The sequence below is a fragment of the Myodes glareolus genome, chromosome 9 (assembly GCF_982192425.1).
Source record: "Myodes glareolus chromosome 9, mMyoGla1.1, whole genome shotgun sequence".
NCBI classification, from domain to species: Eukaryota; Metazoa; Chordata; class Mammalia; order Rodentia; family Cricetidae; genus Myodes; species Myodes glareolus.
In genome coordinates, this window is record NC_142034.1 from 14,816,158 (window position 1) to 14,838,084 (window position 21,927).

At 50.6% G+C, this 21,927-nt stretch overlaps 1 protein-coding gene across 2 annotated transcripts in view; it reads left to right on the forward strand.

The window, feature by feature from the left end:
- Cacng4 (calcium voltage-gated channel auxiliary subunit gamma 4) overlaps positions 1-21,927 on the forward strand; it is a 64,836-nt gene that overhangs the window by 38,267 nt on the left and 4,642 nt on the right. For both annotated transcript variants that reach the window (XR_015738732.1, XM_048446062.3), the window contains exons 2-3: positions 14,926-15,009; positions 20,647-20,787. Coding sequence is in view for 1 of the 2 variants with exons in the window: in XM_048446062.3 (XP_048302019.2) it covers positions 14,926-15,009; positions 20,647-20,787 (225 nt within the window). In the remaining variant the exon portion in view is untranslated. The remainder of the gene's footprint in view (positions 1-14,925; positions 15,010-20,646; positions 20,788-21,927) is intronic.

Genomic DNA, 21,927 nt, shown 5'->3' on the forward strand with positions numbered 1-21,927 from the left:
GAGGGACAGCATGGCTTCAGGATGGCAGATGGCTCTCCGCCTCCTACTTGACCCTATGCCAACTGTCCATAGCATAAGACCTTAAAAAGATGCCTTGGTTTGGAGGTAAAAATTGATTCAAAGAGACGGACAGTGGTGGCACACACCTTTAATCCTAGCACTGGGGAGACAGAGGCAGGAGGATCTCTGTGAATTCAAGGTGAGCCTGGTCTACAGGGTGAGTTCCAGAACAGTCTCCAAGGCTACACAGAGAAACCCAGTCAAGGGAAAACAAACAAACAACAAAAAATTCAAAGAATCCCACTTCCGAAGGACAGGGCTGGTGAGTATCTGTGCTCGGGACGCTTCTTGTCACCGGGAAAACGCCTGACAAGCACAGCTTTAGGGAGGGAAGGTCTAGTTTGGCTCAGACTTTGAGGGTAGAGTCCATCGCAACCAAGAGGTGGCAGGAGGACCGGGAGGCAGCTGGCCGTGTTGCACCTGCAGTCCAGAAGGAAGGGCGATGATGCAATGCCCATCTTTCTTTATTCAGTCCAGAACCCCAGCCCATGGATTCACACCTTCCAAGCTCAGGCTGGTTCTGCCCACCACCTCCCTTAAGGTCTGTTTCACGACCTCACAAATATGACCAGAAGTTTATCTCTCAGATGACTCTAAATATCATCAAGGTGACAATTAAGATTAATGGTTACACGGGCAACCCTGGCCAACCTGACACCCAAGCATATCCTTGTAAGCTCACCATATTCTACCTCTGGCCCCAGTAGGTTTCCGGGCATCTCATAATGCGGAATGCATTCGCTCCAACTTCAACACCCTCCATAGCTGTTAACAGTTCCCATACTGTTCAGAAACATAAACGCTCTTTTGAGACCCAAAGCAATCTCTTCACTCCAAGTCGCTGTAAGGATTAATAAGGCAGTTACATTCTTCCAACATGTGATCGCATAGAGTAAATATTCCCATTTTAAAGGAAGGGATGGGGAGAAGAGCAAGGAAAGATTGGGCCAGAGCAAAGCCCATCCCCAGCCAAGAGAACACTAAATACTGCAGCTCCGTGTCCAGCACCTGGACCTTGTGGTGCCATTGTCTAGATGCAAAGGATGAGTAGCCCCACCCCTCAGTTCTGTTTCGGGCAGCACACGTAGCCTATCTCTCGGGCTGGCTCTGCCCCACACTTCCATCTTTCCTCCACAGATGTCCTCTGGTCCTGGTGTCTCCAGCACCTACTAGAGTTGCTCCATGCTCACTGCAGGAAATCGTCCTTTGGGGACTTCCTTGCAGGAAACCCGACCTCAGCAGCTTTCTGAAACATTGATACAAGCCTCTGGGACGTGGTAACTCTTGGCTTTTGCACGCTTGCCAGACCAGCCCCATGTGGGCAACACAACCAGGTTCTGGGGTCAGCTGAATCTCTAGCATGATCCCCTACCTGTGGTAATCTCTGTGCGCCTTGACTGTGGAGCCCAAGAAACCCACCTCTCCAGGCTGTTTTGAAGCTGGAAACCTCTTTGGTGGCTGTCTGAATTCAGGGTCTCTTCTTCTGAATGAGTTTAATTTCTTTCAAGTTTGTTGTGACCTTCCTTCCTCACTGTCCTGAGTGTTGAGATTATATGTGCATTCCACCATGCCCGGCTAACCCGTCACCTTTTAACATCTCCATATAGGACCCAAAGTTCCCAACACATGACCATGGGAGCGAAACCACAGAAAGATGCCTTCCTCCCAGGTCCTAGTCCCTGCAGCCCCTCTTCTGTGGCTTTTGCAGGCAGTGTGATTTGTGGTCCATTGCTTCTCATGGTGGTGCCTTCCTCCAGCCAACAGCCTGTAAGGGGACAGATGAGCTGATTCTGAAGCACCCACTCTTACCCATCCACATGCCTCCCTAGTCTCCTCCTGCCCCCTGCTCTGACAGCAGCCAGCAAGAGGCTGCCCAAGGTCCTCAGGTTGCTGCTGGAAGCTGCTGGGTTAAATGTGTCCTTACACGGGGTTCCGATGTGAGACGGCATGGCGAAGGGGGAGCTTGTGAGTCCTGGACAAGCACAGCCTGCCATCTCCCAGCTCCCGGGCAGCTGAGCTCCTCTGGGACTAGAAGCAGATACCCAAGAGCCCTGGGGTAGGGCAAACCTAACAGGCCAAATGATGCCCAGTCAGACTGGGAATAGCATCAGAGCCTCCAGAGAGAAGCACTCCCCATATGAGTCATGAGGGGGTTTTCTAGCTGCCAGTCACTCTCTAGTCTCACAGTATGAGCTCGCTGTCCTGGCGGCACCTCGAGCAGGTAGCATGAGCTGCGGCCCTGTTCCAGGGAACTCTGGCTGCCGTTGTAACTGCGTCTGACTACATTTTTCAGTCCTCAGTCCTTCACTTGTTCTCTTTCAAAAGCCCAAGTCTCTGGGTCTTCTGGGCCTCCTTTCTGGGCTGCCGTTTGCCCAGCACTATTTAGGGGATCAGCCCCTTGCAGCTCCCCCTTATACCTTGTCTGGCACTGAACTTCTTTGAACCCTCTTAAACCAGTTCCTCCCTCATTGTTTTGGCTAGGGTGTCCATTCACTTCCCCATCCAAGGTGTTTGTTCTCCCAAACAGGACCTGTGTATTCTCACTCCCGTGGGGCCTAGCATCAATATAGGAATACTGAATTAAAGAAAAAAGTGGGTAAAGGGTCAAATGTGGTTACATTGTGGTAGTTTAAATGTAATTGGCCCCTCTAAGCTCATAGGGAGTGACACTATTAGGAGGTGTGGCTTTGTTGAAGTAGGTAAGACCTTGTTGGAGGAAGTGTGTCGCTGTGAGGACAGATTGAGGTTTCCTGTGCTCAAGATACTGCCCAGTTCTGTGTCTACTTACTGTAGCCTTCTGGTCAAATGTAGCCAGCACCATGGCAGCCTGCATGCTGCCATGCTCCCTGCCATGGTGATAATGGACTGAACCTCTGAACTGTAAGCTGTCACCTCAATTATAAATGTATTCCATTATAAGAGTTGCTGTGGAGGCAGAGGCAGGCAGATCTCTGTGAGTTCGAGGCCAGCCTCGTCTACAGAGCGAGTTCTGGGACAGGTTCCAAAGCTACAGAGAAAGCCTGTTTCGAAGAAAAGAAAAACTAAACAATAGAAGGGAGAGCAGTGTGAGACTTTCTTCAGGCACTAGTGTTAGGTTTGCTGTTAAGAGCTGTCCAGGCCGAAGGCAACCCTGAGATGTAAGGAGTTGAAAGCTGTCCTCCTCCTCACGACATTGAGATGAGAAACGGCTTCTCTGACCTCGGCACCAGAGCCTTGGCCAGACTCCTTAGCCGTGTGTTCTCTGAGGCCCCAGACTCTCCTGGAGAGCCCTTTCCTTTATCACCATTGAGGAACTGTCAATAAAAAACTCCAAAAGGCATAGGCTTCGAACGCCATAATCTCTCTTATTATTGATTTTTGCCACAGCAGAAATACTCTGGGATGTGCAGAGCAGCCAGCACAATAGCTGGTCACCTGCTGGAGTTAATAGTCGAAAGTGACTGCTCCAATCAGAGGACCGACATCCTCCACAGTGTGACTCTTGTTGTTCCTCCGTTGCTTGGGGATGGAGGTAAATGGGTCTGCTTCCTGCTCCAGAACCTGTCTCAGGCATGGCATGTATCACATCTGCTCATAGTCCAAAGGACAGTACGGTCACCTACCCCATGGCTGGTGACCATGGGAAAAGTTGGAAATTTGTAGTAGCCACGTGCCCAGTGAAAGGGATCGGGTATAATGAGAAAATATACTGCTGCATCTCCAGACTCCATCATCTAGAAAATAGCAGCTTCTCAGGAAATATAAATTACACGAAGCAAGTTGAAATCTATATTATTTACCAGGGTCTTGAAGTGTCACTGTAGGTCAAGAATCCAGTGCTTCCTTGGAGTACAGCCCAGCCCACCCTGCTTCTCAGAGGCTGGCATTTCTCTGTAGGAACTCAGGGAAAGGTTTCCCAGCAGCCTGCCTCACTGGAGGGCAGCCAGCCTGCAGGAGACCAGAACATGCCAATTGGGAAATCACAGTCATTAGGAAGTTTCTCTGGAGATGGGCGTGGAAGTGGATTATGAAGAAGACCTCTAAGTGGGGTGCAAGGCAGAATAAAGAGCCTAGACAGAGATCCGTTGATCCAGTTTATTGGCCTGCACGCCTGGCCGGTGCACCCACTCCCAACTCTGTCTTCCAGGTTCAACGAATCCCCTGCCCCCAAACCTTGCATTGATGTCATCATTCCAATATCTCAGAATGTGGCCCTATTTGGAGACAGGAGTCTTTGGAAAGGTCACCCGAGGTCTGAGGGGTTGGTGAGATGGCTCAGCAGGTAAGGGTGCTTGCTGCCAACCCTGAAGACCTGAGTTTGATCCCCAGGACCAAGCACACGTGGTGGACAGAGAGAAGCGGCTCCCAAAAGTTGTCCTTCTTTCTTCTACCCATATGTTGGAGCTTGTGCTTGTGTGCACACAGTGAATAGAAGCAGTGTTGAGTATGCATTACCTCCGTACGAGAGGTATAAAAGCCTGGTCTCTGAGGCCTAGTGGTCCGGGATCAAATCCCAGGTAGGTCCTTAACAGCAAAGGATGGTGGTCGTCATGTCTACCCCCTGGGGTTAGAATGAAGGCTGCGCTGATAAAGCCTGGGTGCTAATAAGTCCCAGATTGCCCCGGTGATTTAAGGCATGGGAATACCTGCCCAGGGCCGCCACACTGTTTCTTCCCTTCCCTCTGGGAATGGGATGGAAGCTAGTCGGTGGGTAAACAGCTCTAAAGATAGAGCACCATGGGGGCAAGAGACCCAGAATCCTCTGCTCTGAGATAGACTTGGGCCGTTTGGTCCTTGTGCCAGAGCGTGTAAGACACACGCTGCCGTCCATCCCAGTGCTCCAACAGTGAACTCTCTCTAATTGGAACTAATTTGAAGATTGCCTAATTAGGAAATGTTTGCAAAATTCATAAGATAGAAAGTTTAGTTGATAACGTGACTCAGACACAGGGGGCAGGATCTTGAACCGGGTGTGGTCTTTGCCCCGCCTTGGCTGGTCTGGTCAGTCTCTACCTATACCCTTTCTTAGCGCTGGGCTAAGCCTGAGTATTGTTTTCTTTCTTTCTTTTCAATTCTCCTTTTTCGCTCCTTTTTTCTCTTCCTCAATCTCTCTGTGCCTTTCTCTTTCTTTCTCTCTCTCCCCCCTCTCTTCTCTCTCTTCTCTCTCTAACAGAGGCTAACCTTGCATCATTCATTAGGTGTTATCCATCTCCCCCCTCCCATTTTCACACCCTTGTGTGTGGTATGGGGTGGGCTGTGTCTACACAGGTGTAAATGAACATGTATGTATGCAGATGAATGTACATGTTGCTGCCTGAGGGTGACGGGACTCATCCTTGACCACTCGTCCGCCCTATTCCCTAAGGCAGGGGCTCTCAGTCAGACCCCGAGCTCGCAAATGGGGTTGATCTCATTAGCCAGCCTACTCCGAGATCCGCTGCCTTCTAGACCCGCCAGCATCTGTGTATGTTCTGAGCATCCAGAATCAGGTCCTCGTGCTTACACAGAAAACACTTTAACCACTGAGCCTCTCCCTAACCTGCATCCACCTTTTCAAGACAGGACTCAGTGGTTCAGGTAGACCAGCTGCCCAGCAAGCTTTAGAGATCTGCCTCTCACTCAGCCTGCCCCCAGTGCTGGGGTTGCAAGCGTGCGCCACTGTGCCCATCTTTTTATGTAGGTGCTGGGGACCAAACTCAGGTCCTCTGGCTTACAAAGCATTTCTCCATGGTTGCTAGTTTTGAGATGGTGTCTCCCTGTGTAGCTCTAGCTGCCCTTGAACTTACAACCTTCATGCCCCAGCCTCTAGAATGCTGGGCTTATGGGCTATGCCACTGCACCTGGCTAAATTTTCTCCTGTATGTAATGGTGCGTCTGTACAGAATTATGGGTCACAGCGTGATATTCAGATGCTTACACACAACGATTACTTCTGCATGATTGGCATCCATCATCACACTTACCCTTCCTTTGGGATGGCATCTGGGGCTCTTTTCCCTCTCCCTGGGTTGACCCTGGCAGGTGAGGAGCCTCTACAGGAGCCATTCCCTGCATTTCGCCTCTGCACCATCACCAGCAGCAGCCCTGAAGTCAGCCTCAATTCCTAGACAACAGTCCACAGCTAAAATCTTCCGCTCCTCCCTTGTCTGCTGCTCCCTACCAGTCTCCTGTTCACACCACATAGGAAATGATACAGATAACCGTTTGCTTTGTCTTCTTGGGTCTCAGTTCACCTCCACAATCGGAGTTATGAGAGCTCCTCCCCTCCAGCACCCAGCAGTGTGCTTGGTAATCCTGACCCACTCCACAGAAATACAACAGAGGAGGCTGGGAATGTGGCTCAGTGGGTAAGAACATTTGACACATAGGCATGGGGACCTGAGTTTGGTACCAGTACCCTCGTAAAAATCCAAAGGTGTCCACATGGACAAAAGGTGTCCACATGGACACATATAACCCCAGAGATAATGGGGGACAAGTGGATAATGGGTCTGGGGTGCTTGCTGGCTCCAGGCCTAGCTCCAAGTTAGAAAGAGACCCTGTCTCAAGGGGACAAGGCCAAGAGTGCTAGAGCAAAACACCAGACGTCATCCTCTGGCCTGTGTGCATGTGTAAGGGTAGGAGCGCGCGCATGCGCACACACACACACACACACACACAAAACAGCTGAGGAGTGAATGAGTGGGTGGTGACCAAGCAATGGAAATCCCATGAAGAAATGAATGCATATTGAGGAGGAATGAACGAATGGTTTGTGCGTGAACAGATGCGTCCTACAGAATAACCCCCTCTACCTGCCTCTTCTGCATCTACACCGAACCCTTAAATGCTCCTTGACCCTGCCCGTCCTCCCTGGAAGACGTCTCCCCAAGCTGTCATCCCAAGACTTAGACACGGCCATTACCTCCAGCTTCACAATCTCCTAAGCTAGCTTGGCAACCATGGCTCAACCATGGAGGCAGCCGCAGGCTAAGGAAAGAGCCAAGTCCAGGAGCCAAGAGTCAGCAGAGAGATGCACATAGACCCATGCAGCTGCTCTGCCAAGCATACAGCAGGCCTCACTTTGCTCTTCCCTTTCCAGAGTTGGGCAAATGCGTAAGGGCTCCACCCTTGGGCCTCTGTAGTGGGTTTGTGCAAGTGGGTCTTTGGACCTCTCCGAGGCTCCTACCTCCATCTCCAAAGGAGACACAGTTATAGAGATGCCAACAGGCTGATGCACAGTGTGCACACAGCACAACGACTTTGACCTTTGACCTGAGCCCAAGCCCAGAGTTTTCTACAGGTAATATTGGTCCTAAAGGTGGCCATCCTAGGGGACCAGAAGAAAAGAGAAGGAAGTTCTGGCCCCACTTCAAAGAAGTAATTTAGAATGGATCACAGAACCTATGCCCAAGGAACAGAGACAGAAGTGTTTCCCCCACTTGATCCCATCCCCATGCTCCCCTGCACAAAGTCTGCAGGGTGGGTAGCCAGGGATGCCTGCAGAACTGCTCCCCCAGGCAACCTACTCATTGCCATGAGCAAAAAGCAAGAAATAATTGGTGCAGCTGAGTTGAGGAATGGACAGGGGACATATGCATGCACGAGGCTGATGGCTGCCGCGGATGTGAGGTGGGCAGGGGGCTGTCTGGTAGGGTGGGGCTCGAGTGTGGTGACACTCTGGGAAGGCAACATAGGAGATAAAGAATTATGCGAATGATCGCTGCTATTAAGTCAGCAGCTGGCATCCTTTTCCCTAGGAGTCCCTTAATTAGAATGGGCTGCTAAGGTGCCTCTTCCCAAGACTGGTGTCAGATGCCAGCATCCTTGAAATGACTCAAAGAGTGACTAACTACCCCAGCTTTCATACTGACAGTCTTGTCTCCAGAATTCCGTGGGTCCCTGGGATTGGTCACCTAGGCTCTCTGGAGGCATAACCCTGAGGTACAAGTTTCAAAAGGATCATGGAAGGAAAAGCTACTCCATCCCGCTACACACACATGCATGCGCGTGCACACACACACACACACACACACACACACACCTGCCACCACAGTCCTTACCTGACTCAGCAGCTTCCACAGCTGAAGGCATCTGTAGTCATTTCAACTATGCCTCCATCACCATGTTTTCTCTTAAAATTAAAGACTCTAGTCTCTTCTTATTCTTTTTCCTGTTTTTTTTTGCTTTGTTTTGTTTTGCTTTTGGGGTTTTTTTTGTTTTGTTTTGTTTTCAAAACGGGGTTTCTCTTTGTTGCCTGTCCTGACACTCACTCTGTAGACCAGACTGGCCTCGAACTCACAGAGATCCCCTGCCTCTGCCTCCCAAGTACTGGAATTAAAGGCATGCACCACCATGACCCAGTGGCTCTGTCTTCTTCTAATAAGCTTTAGTAGTTCACTTAAGACATGGCAGAAAATTCAGAAAACACAAAGGAATTCGCACACTTAGCTCAGTCATTATCCTACCACCCAGAAATAAAACAGTGGACATATCTTGGGAAATTTCTTTCCAGATGTTTCCTATGCCGGTAGATACTTTTTTGAGGACACTGGCTCGTGGTGGAAGGAGATGAATGAATGTACTGACTGACACAGGTGCACATCTTCTCCGCAGGAAGCCATGGGATCACAAGCAGGAGCATCCCCTCTGGCTTCCTCCTTACAGATGAGAGCAACTCCTCTGCCACCACACAGCTTGCTTCCTGCTCTTCCCAAGGGCCGCCGCACCCCTGTGAACACAAGCCAGTAACCACGCTGCCCTTAGTGCCTCCATATTGTAGTGGGGTCAGTCCAGGGTCTCAAAATAAACCACCCTAAATATCACTTAGTAGATAACACAGCCAGTGTCCCGACCTGCTGAAAAAGAACTGGAGTGATTTGGAAATGGCATTCTGGCCGACTTCGCTCATCAGCCATTAATTTTCTCCCTGTTAAATGCCTCGAGCCAATGCTAACAAAATTAAAACTTGACAGAGATCAATGTGAAGTGCTCAGGACTGAAACTGTTGCGCTCCACATAAACAGGTTGAGGGAGGTGAGATAACTCTTGTGGAAAAACTCCCAGGAAACGGAGGCAGCGGGAATACTAGGTCCCATTAAGAGAAGCGAGGGGTCCAGAGAAAGAGGAGGGTGCAGCCTGAATGCTGGATTTGCTACTAGGTGCGCTGTGCTTCAGGACGCAGAGTTTCTGTCTGTCCCTGAGGGCAGAATGGGAATGGAGAAGAAGGCCGTTGAAGCCACCAGGAAAAAGAAAAAGCTAAAGATGTATGACCAAGCAGGACATTTCAAGGAAATACCTCAAATTCCTACCTTCAGGGACAGGGAGCAATCTCTTTCTTTTTCTAGTCAGTGGGAGCAAAAACAATGGGTGACCACCTGCTCCATTGCCCACTGCCTTCTTAGATGATGATGGGGTACAGTTATTTTAGTGAGTCTACCTCCCCACATGTGAAACAGAGGAGGCCCACCAAAACCCTGAATGACCTCATCATAACTTTTTCTTTTCATCTACAAGACCTTCTTTTCAAAATAAGGATCTGCTACCTTGGCTCTATTGGGAAGCAGTAGAGTCTTTAAGAGATGGGGCTAGCTGGAGTAAGGTTGGTTATCGGGGGTGTGCCCATGAAGGAGATGGGGACCCTAGCTCCTTTCTTTTTCTTTGCTCCCAGATGAAGTGAATGGGCTTCTCAGCCTTACGCTTTTATCACGGTGTGCAGCTACACACTATACCACAGGCTCAAAGAACCACAAGCTGGAGATGCTGTCGGGGGGGTGGGGGGGATGCTTTGTCACTGGTGTTGGTTTAATAAAGCGCTGATTGGCCAGTGGCCAGGCAGGAAGTAGAGGTGGAGCAGCCAGACTAGGAGAATTCTGGGAAGAGGAGAGGCGGAGACACAGTCGCAAGCCAGACGCAGAGGAAGCAGGCTGAGAATGCCTTACTGAGAAAAGGTACCAAGCCACGTGACTAAACATAGATAAGAATTATGGGTTAATTTAAGTTGTAAATGCTAGTTAGTATTAAGCCCAAGCAATAGACCAAACAGTTTATAGTTAATATAAACCTCTGTGTTTATTTGGGACTGAACGGCTGCAGGACCAGGTGGGACAGAGACATCCGTCTACATGGAACCTCCGAAACTGTGAGCCAAAAAGAGCCTTTTGTCTCTCTCTTGCCATGTCACGTCACAGTGATGGACAGCTGGCTGGCATAGGTACCTTCACAGCTTCTGCCAGTTAGAGTGCAAGATGCCGTCAAGGGCAGCAAAGCTAAGCTGCAGTGATGCCGATCTCTAGTCTATGCTAGTTTTCCTCTAGGTTTGTGAGAAAGCAGGGAGGAAAGGGGAATGGAGGACCAGAAAAGCTACTGCAGGGTACATATGCATCCAGATTCCCTTCAGTCGCTACCCCCAAAGGGTGGGACCCACCATGTATGGGCAGAGCCCAGATGAAACAGAAGTGATGTATCCAGAACAGGCGACATTCATTAGCTCCTGAAAATAACATGCTTAAGAATGAGATGCTGGGGAGATAATTCAGCCAGCCAAATGCTATTCAAGTTTGATCCCCAACACCCATGTCAGAAACTAAGCGTGTTGACATGCCCTTGCAGTTCCCACCCCAGAGAAGCAGAGGTCTCTGGATCCCTCTGGACCTAGACCGTTTGGCAAGTTCCAGGTTGGTGAGAGAGCTTGTCTCAAAGAACGGAATCATGGTCCTTGAGGAAGGAGACCCAAAGTTGACTTCTAGCCTCCACACATGTACCATTTATACAGTGTGTACCAATGCATGCGTGCATGCGCACACACACACATGCACACACACCGAATGAGTTAACAGGCTGTGGATGTTACCTAGTGTCAGGGTGTTTGCCTGACATAAATTCACAAGACTTTATATTCCATTCCCAACACTTAAAACCAACACCACAGTTCAGGTCTACTGGAACTAATCTCAGCACTTGAGAGACAGGTGGATCTCATCCATTCAAGGCCAGCCTGGTCTACACAGCAAGTTCCAGCCAGCCAGGCCTACACAGTGAGACCGTGTCTCAAAACAAACAAGCTATGAAAGCTGATAAATGGACTACATGATCTTGTTCATAATTCCTCAGATAAATACATAAAGGGTCTGGAATACAGTTCAGGGATAGAGCACCTGCTGAGCATGCTCAAAGCCCCAGGCTCAATCCTCAGTGTCACAAAAATCAACTCATTAATTCAGTTCAATAACGCTCCAACTGTAGAGCAGAGAACAGTAAAATATCAGGAGGATGCTCAGAGCAGGTGTTTCTGGGAGTGGGCAAACTGGCCTTCCTGAAGCCCAGCTTTGTCGTCAGGTTGGACATACAGATAACTGCATGGCACCCTGATGGGAGCTAAAGCCCTTTTCTGTTGGCAACCTTGATGCTGGGGAGAGGGGCTCCCCACCTTTCTCATTTCTATGGGGGTTTTTTAGGGCTTTTCCTGCATCATTTGGATTGATTATCGACTTACTCTTTTTCTAATTAGAAAACAACAATTTTCTCAAGACTGAAATGCTTAATTGGAGAGCTGTTCGTGGTTGTGGGTCAGTGGCAAAAGTGGCTATAGATGATATATATGATATTCCATATTTAAAATAGGGAGTTACAACCATACCAGAGTCCAGCTTGACAGTCTTAAAACACTTGTTGCTGTCATATGACCCAACAGCTGCACCCCTGGGCATTTGTCCCCGAGTGGTAATAAACGTATTTCCCCCTAAGATCTGAACATGAACACCCCCAGTGACACTTTTGGGAGCAGCTAGAGAGGCAGCAGACATCGTTTGGTGGGTCATGATTCAGCAGAGGATGAGGTTTCCATGCCGTGGAACACTGCCCAACCATGGAAGACACAAGCCACCAACACCCAAACTGGAGATAAATCTCAGGAGAGTTGTGCTGAGTGCAAGAAGCCAGCCCCAAAGGTTAGCATGCCATGCCTTAGCTTCCTTAAGTAGATCAGTTTTTAAAAGGGCAAAACTACCACAACTGAGAACGCCATGGAGGCTGCTGTGGGTTCCCGACAGACTAGGGTAGACGTGAAGGTATGTGTGGCTAAGCGGGGGGGGGGGGGGGCACACAACTGGAGAGACCCTTGTGTTGGAAGAACACATGAGGTCAGTGTCACTGTCCTAGCTGTGACATCTTGCTAGGTTTGTCAGGAAACTGAGTAAAGAGCATTCCATGTCTTCTTATTAATTCTTTCTTTTTATGTATATGTGGGTGTGATTGCACATGTGTGTGCTCCTCAGTATGGTTGTGCATGGAGGCCAGAAATAGACTTTGGGATGCCTCTCAGCTGTCTTACAATCATACTTATTCGTGTGTGTGTGTGTGTGTGTGTGTGTGTGTGTGTGTGTGTTCATGTGTGGGGGTGCGCATGTGTAGACCTGAGTTACTTTTGAGTGTCCCTTCTTTGATCTTTACCGTATGTATTGAGGCAGTCTCTGACTGAAATCAGATCTCTCTCACCATTTGTGCTAGTCTGACTAGCTTGCTCTGAACTCCCTGCGTCTGCCCCCCCCCCACACACACACACCATACATCTCCCAGGCACATCCCACCTGGGATTACAGACAGGCCTCCTTGCCTATCAGACATTTCATCCTTGCTGGGGATCTGAACCCCAGTCCTCACACTTGCCTGCTGAGTCATCGCCCCAGCCTCCTCCACTTTATTTTTCCAGATAGGGTTTCTCACTGAACCTGGAGCCTGCTGGTCTGGGCTAGACTCCGCTGGTTGGCTGGTGTGCCTGGGATCCTCCTATCTGCCCACCTCCCTACCCCACACCTTGAGGTTGTAGAGCACCACCACACCTGGCTTTTTACAGGTCTGGGGACTCCGATTCAGGTGGTCCTACTTGAGTGACAGACACTTTACTCATGGAGTCATCTCTCCAGCCCCTGCCCTTATTATTTCTTACAAGGGCATACAAAACTACAATAATTCAAAATTAAGATTTTTTTTAAAGAAAAATAGAGACTGGGGTTGAGGAGTAGAATATATGCTTTGTATGAGCAAGGTCTTGGGACCAACTCCCAGCATCCCTTCAAACTGAAGGAGAACCCTACCTGGATGCGTGTGCGTGGGAGGATGCAGACCTGAGAAGTCAGCCGCGGGATTGTAGCTCTGAAAAGCTTGTTTTCTTCTCTTCCAGCCTCTTATAATTTGACTTGCTCCTACAAGCAGGTGTGACTTGGTGATTTCTTTAGACCCAGGAAGTGGCAAAAAAAAAAAAAAAAAAAGGAAAGAGGAAGTGTTGGGGGTGGACGGTGGCAGTGCTGCTCCCTCCAGAAAGGGCCAGTTCTTGGTCTATGGGAACATTTTTTTAATCTGGTAGCAGGTCCTAGGAATGACGGTGGAGGCTGTTACTGGCCCACTGAGTCCCTGCCAGTCTCCCAGCCCCCAGACGTCCTGAGACCAACCCCTTCTGGTGGTCTGCCCCTTCCTTCTCCAGTCCCTGCATTTGTTCACTAACTCAGTCGCGCAGGGACACATGAAGCAAAAGACAGGGGACTCTGGGGCCAGCAGCAGCAAGCCGTCCTTAATCATCGCCATCGACCGAGAACCACCTCGGTCCTTTGCTGGTATCATCTCACATAGTTCCCAGGGCCTTGGAGGTGAGAGCTGAGGTGATTGCCACTGTGTGGGTGGGGAAACGCGAGGTTAACTGTGCTCCCACAGAAAACACTGTGAAAGTACATCCCTCCTAAGACCGCCTCTCAGATCCTCAGTCTGTCCCCTGCACCTCTAACCTGGGGTCCCAGGCAGAGGGTCACAGCAGTACACACAGGTCTTTGGAGCGGCAGCTGAAGGGAAACGGAGGGACAGCTTGGTGTTGGCCAGCTGGCCAACAGCTCATTTCATAGCCAGGTAGGAAAATGGCATGCTCCCCGCTCAGCAGGGAGACCTTAGTTGGACGCAAGGGAAGACAGATGTGCCTCTGGCACACACCCAGCCAGCCTCCAGAACCACTCCCACCCACTGTGAGGTCGGGCTGGGCAGCTAGAGGCCAGCAGGATGCTTGGCAGGAGCTGCGAGAAAGGCACAGGCTACAGCTGGAAATAGACCAGCTCTGACCAGTTACAGCGGGGGTGGGGGGCACGGGGCACGAAGGGGGGAGGTAGCTCAGCTAGAGTCAGTCAGTCGGCTGACAAGGCAGAGGAGTTGGCAGGCAGGCACGAAGTGACATGATTCCTCCCCCCCACCACCACCATGTGACTCCCTCTCTGCTGATGTGTTTAGTGATGGGCATTCCCAGGCTACAGGGCAGCAGAGGATTAGGAGAAAATGGATGGAAGATTCTGGAAGTGAGAACTGTCCTGTCCTCCCACAGTTACTGAACAAACCAGGAATCCTGCTCTTCTAGCCTTTTAGCCCTTCTGGAAGTTTCTTGGCTCTCTGCCATCAATCAGATGGATGGGATAGAATCTTGAGACCATCCTAGCATTGGTATTAGGAATTCGCACCATACTGAATAAGCACCACCTGACCTTTGCTTTTATGAGTCTTGCTGTGCCTGAAAGGTCCTCTGCCCATTCGTCAGGAACAAATTCCTGGACATTTTTCAAGCTGCAGGTTCTAGAATCCCCTTAGGTCTGGGGGATCTTCCATGCCGATTGGAGCCTTTTTGTCCGGACACTGACTAGTGGCATGTCGTTTCGTTCTTGATGACGTCTAGTCTTAAGCATAAGTGATGCAGTTGTGATTGCGGTTCATCTCGGCGTGTATCTGCGTCCCCACAGGGCACCAAGCAGTGGGGACTCCAGATCCAACTTCTCTTCCCTCGGCCCCTGTGACCCACCCAAAGCTTCCATGTCTGGAATGAACAGTGTGTGAACCCACAGGACGCTCACGGCCTGTGTTTGCCCTTGTTTCTTCCAGGCATCTATAAGGGACACTGCTTCAGGATCAACCACTTCCCAGAGGACAACGATTACGACCATGACAGCTCAGAGTACCTCCTCCGTGAGTGCCAAGTACCCCCAGCTGCTTTGTATCAGGAGGGGAGAGGAAGGGAGGGGCTAGAGAGGTGAGCCCTGTGGACTCGGCCCCCCAGTTCTTTACCCTGGGGAAGTCCTGAGCTCAGAGGGTGGGGTTGAGCCTAGCGGTGCCCTGACGTGTGGATGTCCTGAGTGTGGGTGGGTACAGCTGGTCAAGGCCCGAGACCCAGTGTAGCCCAAGCAGTGGTGTGCAGCTTCAAGGGACCGGTGGTGGAGCGACTGAAGTTAAAGACAAGAACTTCCTGGGGATGTAGCTCAGTTGGCAGAGTGCTTGCCTAACCCATACCGAGCTCTAGGCTCCATCCCTGGCACCGTTAAAACCCAGCTTGGTGGCACGGGCTGTAATCTCAGTACTTGGGAGGTGTGGCCGATCAGGAATTTGAGGTCATTCTCTGCTATGTAGTAAGTTTCAGGCCAGGCTGGGTTACATGAACCCCTGTCTCCAGTTTTTTGTTTTTTTGTTTTTTAAATAGGGTTAGAGAGATGGCTCAGTGGTTAAGAGCGCTGACTGCTCTTCCAGAGAGCTTCGATTCCATTCCCAGCACCCCCAGGCAGCTCACACCTGTCTGTAACTCCAGTTTCAGGGCATCTGACACCATCACACCAATGAACATAAAATAAAGTTAAAATTGAGAGAGACAGAGAGAGAGGGAGGGAGGGAAAGGAAAGATACAAGCTCTCTGAGCCAAGTGTGATTGTTCACACCAATAATACCAGCACTCAAGAGGCAGAGGCAGGAGGCTCAGGAGACCAAGGTCCTCCTCTGCTGTGTAGTGAATCTGAGGCCACCCTGAGCTTTATGAGTCCCAGTCTTGAAAAAGTTCTGCCCAGACCACATCTTCCTGAGGGATGGAACATCAGAAGCATACTATGTAGGGATTAACTCACCAGCCAAGACAGCTTCCTGGGGTGCCAGGAATCCCAGAGTTGGTGATGGAGGTGGCAGAGTATCCAGAGTTGGTGATGGAGACTGCAGGGTGTTCCAGAGTTGGTGATGGAGGTGGCAGGGTAGCCCCTGACAGGTGGCCCTGAGTCCCTTCGACCCTGACTAATACAGCCAACGACTCTGCCTCTGGGCTGCCCTTAAGCCCTTGCTCCCATCTGGTCCTGTGGCTGAGTGCTGCCTCCCAGGTGCTATCCACAGCACATGCTGGACTCCAGGGGATAAACTGCCCTGGGCTCCTACAGTTTACCCAGAGCTCATCCATAGGCCTCTGAACACCCCCTCTCCAGAAGGCAGGAAGCCGCAGCCAGAGGGGCTAGGAGTGGATGCTAGAATTTCTGTGTCCCTCCTCCTTCCCCATCAGCCAAAAGACACAAAGAGCTGCTTCTCGCGGCTCCCCTGGGGCTCAGGCCCAGCCTCACACATGGAGAATCGATACCAGTGTGTCCTCAGAGGGAGCGCAATTCACTGTGCCCCTGATTATGGGTCTTTTTTTTTCCCCTACAAGAAAGGATTTGGATTATGAGTCATCTGATGAAATAGAACAGTATGCAGTTCCCATGGAGCCGAGGCCATGCCAGGCTGCTCCAGCCAGGCCCAGAACCTGAAATAATATCCACCTCCCTTATCTTCTCCTCTGTCACCCTCCTGCCCTCTGATCCTGCATAATAGGGGCCCCCACTCGACCAGGTAGGTGGGATCCCCTTAGAGTGGCCACAGATCATTGTGGAGGTTGCACAGTGTGCAACACAAGGATTGCTAGTTGCATAAATTATGGGGTGAGTGACATCCTTCCAGTTCTGCGAGGCAGAGCACGTGAAAGGGAGCTGGAAGGACGGGGTTGAGTGGCAAGAGCTGTGACCTTTAGGGAAGAATGTGGCAGCTTCTTCGTTTTGCAGCTTGGCAGAGAGAAGCCTTGGGAATAACTCCAAACAGTGGCACTGTCCTCCAAAAGCCAGAGTTGGGAGCCTCGTGGTTTGGTCCACACAGTCAGCCTCCTGGGGTCCAGGATGGGACAGAGAAGGACAGAGTTAGGGTCTGGAGTCCCACAAGCCATGTGACCAGAAGCTTTGACCCTGATGCTACAGGTCTTCCCGCCAGCAGTGTCCCCTGGGTACCCAGAGGACTAGGCGTGCCTCAGAGGGATAGTATCAGTGTGACAGTTGTCTTTCCCACAAAGGACATGTTCTCAAATGTATCAGATCCCCAAGGAAACCTGCTGGTTTGTAACAAGCCCAGAGGTACCCAGTGCAAGATGACAGATGGCCCCCGGGCCTGCAGGCTTTGGCTATTGGTGAGTTTGGAGGCAGAGGTGAGTTCTTAATAAGCTAGTGTATGCCGGTTCGGTGGCTGTGGAGATAGGGACACTTGGCCCTGAAAACTGATTTCCACATTCCCCGTGAACACAGGGCAGCCTGGAGTCAGCTGCATACACAACTCTGAGACTTGTGAAGGTCGTAGTCTCTGTAGCCACGGGGCCTGTGGCTCCCAGGCTGCCCTGATTCTCAGTGTTCAACCTTCTGGTTTCTGTCCAGACTGTTATGCTCAAACTGTAGAGACGCCCAAGAGAGTGATCTCTGGGGGCTCATATGGTGATCTCACTTACTTCTTCATTCATTTGACAGAAGTGTGACTCTATCATGTGCCTGTCACCATCCCGAGCAAGTGGGTACAGTGGCGTGGAAATAGTTCTGCCCTCCAGGTGCTGGTCTGGTGGCAGAGCACGGTAGTTAGGAGAGCCCAGAAGGTTCTGTGGCAAGGGAAGGCCCCTGAGACAGCAGCAGCCCAGTAGGCCCGGAGGCTAGGCGGCTCTCACTCTACCTTAGAAAATTCAAGAATCAAGCCAACCCTGACCCTCAAGTTCCTAAGCCTCCCAGAGAAGCTTGCATTTTAAGTTGCATTATTGTCGCTGGATTTCTGGGTGCACACTCATAGCTTGGGATTTGGGGGTGTCACCACCTCACACCCTGCATAGTCTCTCGCTTAGGTGTGTCTTGTCCCCACGGTTCAGTCCCTGCCTGTCTTGCCCCAGGCATGGCACCTCCCTCCTAGGTTCAGGATTTCCAGCTAGATGAGGGGATGTCTGTGCCAAGCCACAGCACAGGTGTCGAGACAGCTCTGAGTCCACAGTGAAGCCTTAGAGTAAGTTACAAGATAGTGTCCATCCTCCAGACAGACAAACATTCTCCCCGTCCTTCCTTCAGACAGACATATATCATCCACATATCTTGAAGTGATCACGTAGTGTGGCTGGCTCTAGCCTCTCATCCCTTAGACACGTGTTCAACAAGGCACTCAAGCATTCGAGTCGAGTGACAGGGGACAGGTGGTTGCAGGACTCACCTGGATGGAGGGCTCTGAGCCACAGGCCTCCAGTGTCTTTAAAGGAGTTGGAGCCACCCTTCTCTCTGGACCACCTGACTGGCCTTCAGAAGGCAGGACGGGGTCTTGACCTGAGTCTGGCAGTCTCAGCTCAGAGGCATGTTTCTGACGCACACCGGAAGCCTCCTCCCAGGGCCTGCGAGTACAGGAAAGCTATGAGGAGTGGGGGAGGAAGCGCTGGGGAGAGGAGTCTCATTTAATGCCCCCACACAATCCCTTCTCTGTGGAACAAGGACTCACACTGTGGTTGTACAGAAAGGAGACAAACACCGCCTTCAGAGGCTGCAAGGCCCCAAGCCAGTCAGCTGGCTCAGGAGGGGCACCTACCCGCACTTCCTGACTCACGGTCCTCCGCTGGCGCCACCAAGGCCCACACAACTGAATTTCTCTAGAGCTGGGAGGACACAGAGAAGGAGCTCTGAACATCCCCCATGTCTTTGTCCTCTTCCTCTGACCCTCTTGCCGTCCACCCAGATGCTCAGGGTGGAGACCGGAAGCCTGCCATGTGGTCCGGTGGGCGTTCACTTCCGAAAGGGCTGTAACAAACCGTCAGGAACCATGCGGCTGAAGGCAGCAGAAAGGGACTCCTGGGTGACAACTGGAAGTCAAAAAGGGGACACACTGTCAGGCCCCTGACCCTCTACGTGCTCAGGGAGTGAGACTCTTTCCTTGCCGCTTCTGCAGTTAGGGAGCATTAGAATTTCTTGACCATGTCACCGTCCTCTGACTTCATCCTCAAAGCCTTCTCCACTGTCTTAGAAAGATGCTTATCCTTGGACTCAGGCACAACTTGGTCCATTCAGGATGGTCTCATCTTAAGGGCCCTGAGGTCTCTAAACACATATGTAATACCTTTTCCCACAGGAAGCCACATCCACAAGGAGAGGGCACAGTCAGCCCTTCCAGCGTGGGATCACCACTGTGGCCAAGTTATGAAAAAGTGAACTCAGGTGGTCATGGAAGTTCCCTGACCCTGCCCCCACCCCTGACCTTGCTGGTCAGGGGTAGAACAAGGATTCGGACATGGTTCTGTTGACCAGCGTGGTAGACCCCATTTCACTGCATCCTGCTGCCTCTTCTGTGACTCACGCGTGTTGTGAACTTGTACATCTTCATCTATAGGCACAGCGGTGATTTACTGAACAGAACCAGTCACTTAGGAAGTGCGTACTGCAGCCAGCCCTGTGCTGATCACCTCACAGAGACAAAACCAACCACAGCACAGTGGCCCCCCGCTAATTCACAGTCTAAATTTATGAGATTTCAGTTCTTATTCATGGTTTTGCTTTGTGGAATTTTAGTCAGCAGCAATTCAAACTAATGAAATGGAAAATGCCAGAAATAAAGAGCCCATAGGTTCTTCAAGTAACTTTTATTACAGTGTAGTGTTGCAGTGGCTCTCTTTTATCATTAGCCGCCACCAGTCACTTTCTATATTTGATTTGTCAGTGAAATTAATTTTTATCATGGTTGGGCTTGCAAGATGGCTCCAGGTAGAGGTGTTTGCTATGTGTGCAAACCTGGTGACCTGAGTTCAAACGTAGAAGCCACATAAAGACAGAAGGAGAGAACTGAGTCCCCAGAGTTGCCTTCTGACCTCCACACCTGGGCTGTGGCACGTGCATGCACACACAATAATAACAAATGAAAATGTAAACATGTTGGTTTTATCATGGGTATGTATGTATAGGAAACACAGGGCCCTTCTCCGATTTGGTATTTGGAATGTGCCTCCTTACAGATGAGGAGACACCGAGTTACTAAAACCATGTTTCACAAGTGGGGAAAGGGAGTTTTTGAAGAGTGGAGGGATTTGTCTAGGAACACACAGCATGTCACAGAGCAGGACAGACACCCAGTCCCATTCAATGTGCTAAAACCTGTTCTGCTGACCGATGATCCAAGCTGGCTCTTGGGCACGTTACTTCCCAGCCTTCTAATGCACCTATGGTACATTCAGGAGAGAACTCGGTGGGCTGTGAGTTGTCGCATGAATGTCCACGCCATCTGGAACATTAGTGACTGTTACTGTGGCCTCCCTAGTGCCAGTGAGGGACTCCAGTCCCTCTCATCTGAAAGCAATGTGAGAAAGAGGCCCAGTGACCTGCAGGCAGGTGTGACTACTGGTCATTTGGCTTCTGGAAGAGTCAATGGCCAACCTAGAGCCATTGTTTGCCTAGGTCCAGCAGCAGGACCCCAGGGAGAAACACCTGTGGCCATGGCAGAAAGGATGGCTGGACTCACTGCCCTCTCTGTTTTGTTCCTACCCTGGCCTAGGCATCGTGCGGGCCTCCAGTGTCTTTCCCATCCTCAGCACCATCCTGCTCCTGCTTGGAGGGCTCTGCATCGGCGCTGGGAGGATCTACAGCCGCAAGAACAATATTGTCCTCAGTGCAGGCATCCTCTTTGTGGCTGCAGGTAAGTCGGGGTGCCCCTATGGGACCGGAGCTGCGGCCGTAGTGGTGTACCTGAGCGTCTGGTCTTCACTGCCAGGAGTGTGCGTCCTGGTGGGAGGGCAGACTGAAATCAGGGCATGGCTAACTTTAAGAGGCCAGATGTGTAAGACTGAGGCAAGGGATGGGGAGCGACTGCTTAATGGGGTGCGACTGCTTAATGGGGTTTCCTTTGAGGGAGATAACTGTCTTACAAATGGGGGTTCACCCATTGTGAAGGGTTGCACACATTGTAAGCACACTAAATGCCCCTGAATCGTGTCCTTCAGAAAGGTTAATTGGATAGTATGTGAATTTCACCTCATCTCGGAAAGGTGGGTATGCAAAGTACAACCAAGGTACTGGGTTTGGCTGCTTTCCAAACCTGTAAGAGGGTTGGGAACTGGCTGAGTTGGATCGTCAGGAAAGAACATGGATACTCGTGGGGTGCCAAGTCCTAAGGAAGTTTGTCATGTGAAGCCAGGGTGAGGGACTGGAGTAGGAAGGACAGAATAACATCCATTTACTTAGCATAGGATTGTGTTGGCTGTTACAGGCTAGTTAGAGATGAATTGGAAGATGGTAGGGAGTTGGTGGGCTATAGGTAAATGTTACGTTACCCTGAGGAACGTGGTCATCCCAGATTTCAGGTGCTGCTGAGAAGTGTAGAACTTAACTCTCAAAAACACTCACGGTTGAGTGGACTTAGCTGACTCTGGTGGTGCATAGCTCTCATCCCAGCTGGGAAGTGGAGGCAGAAGAACAGGAGTTCTGACTGAGAAAGACGGCTCTGTGGTTAAGAGCACTGTCTGTACTTGGAGAGGACTGGAGTACAGTTCCCAGCACACACGTGGTGACTCACAGGCATCTGTAACTCCTCTTCCGGAGGATCTGATGCCCTCTTCTGGCCTTTGCAGGCAGACACGTGGTGCGTGCAAAACACCAATGCACATATACAGAAAATAATTTTTTTTAATGGGGATGAGGAATTCAAAGCCAGCCTCGGCTACTAAGGGAGGTCTGAGCTAGCCTGGATTACACGAGACCCAATCAAAAGGAAAGAGAGGAAGGAAAAAAGAAAGGAGGAAGGAAAGAAAAGAGTGTAAAAAGAAGAAAAATTAGTTAC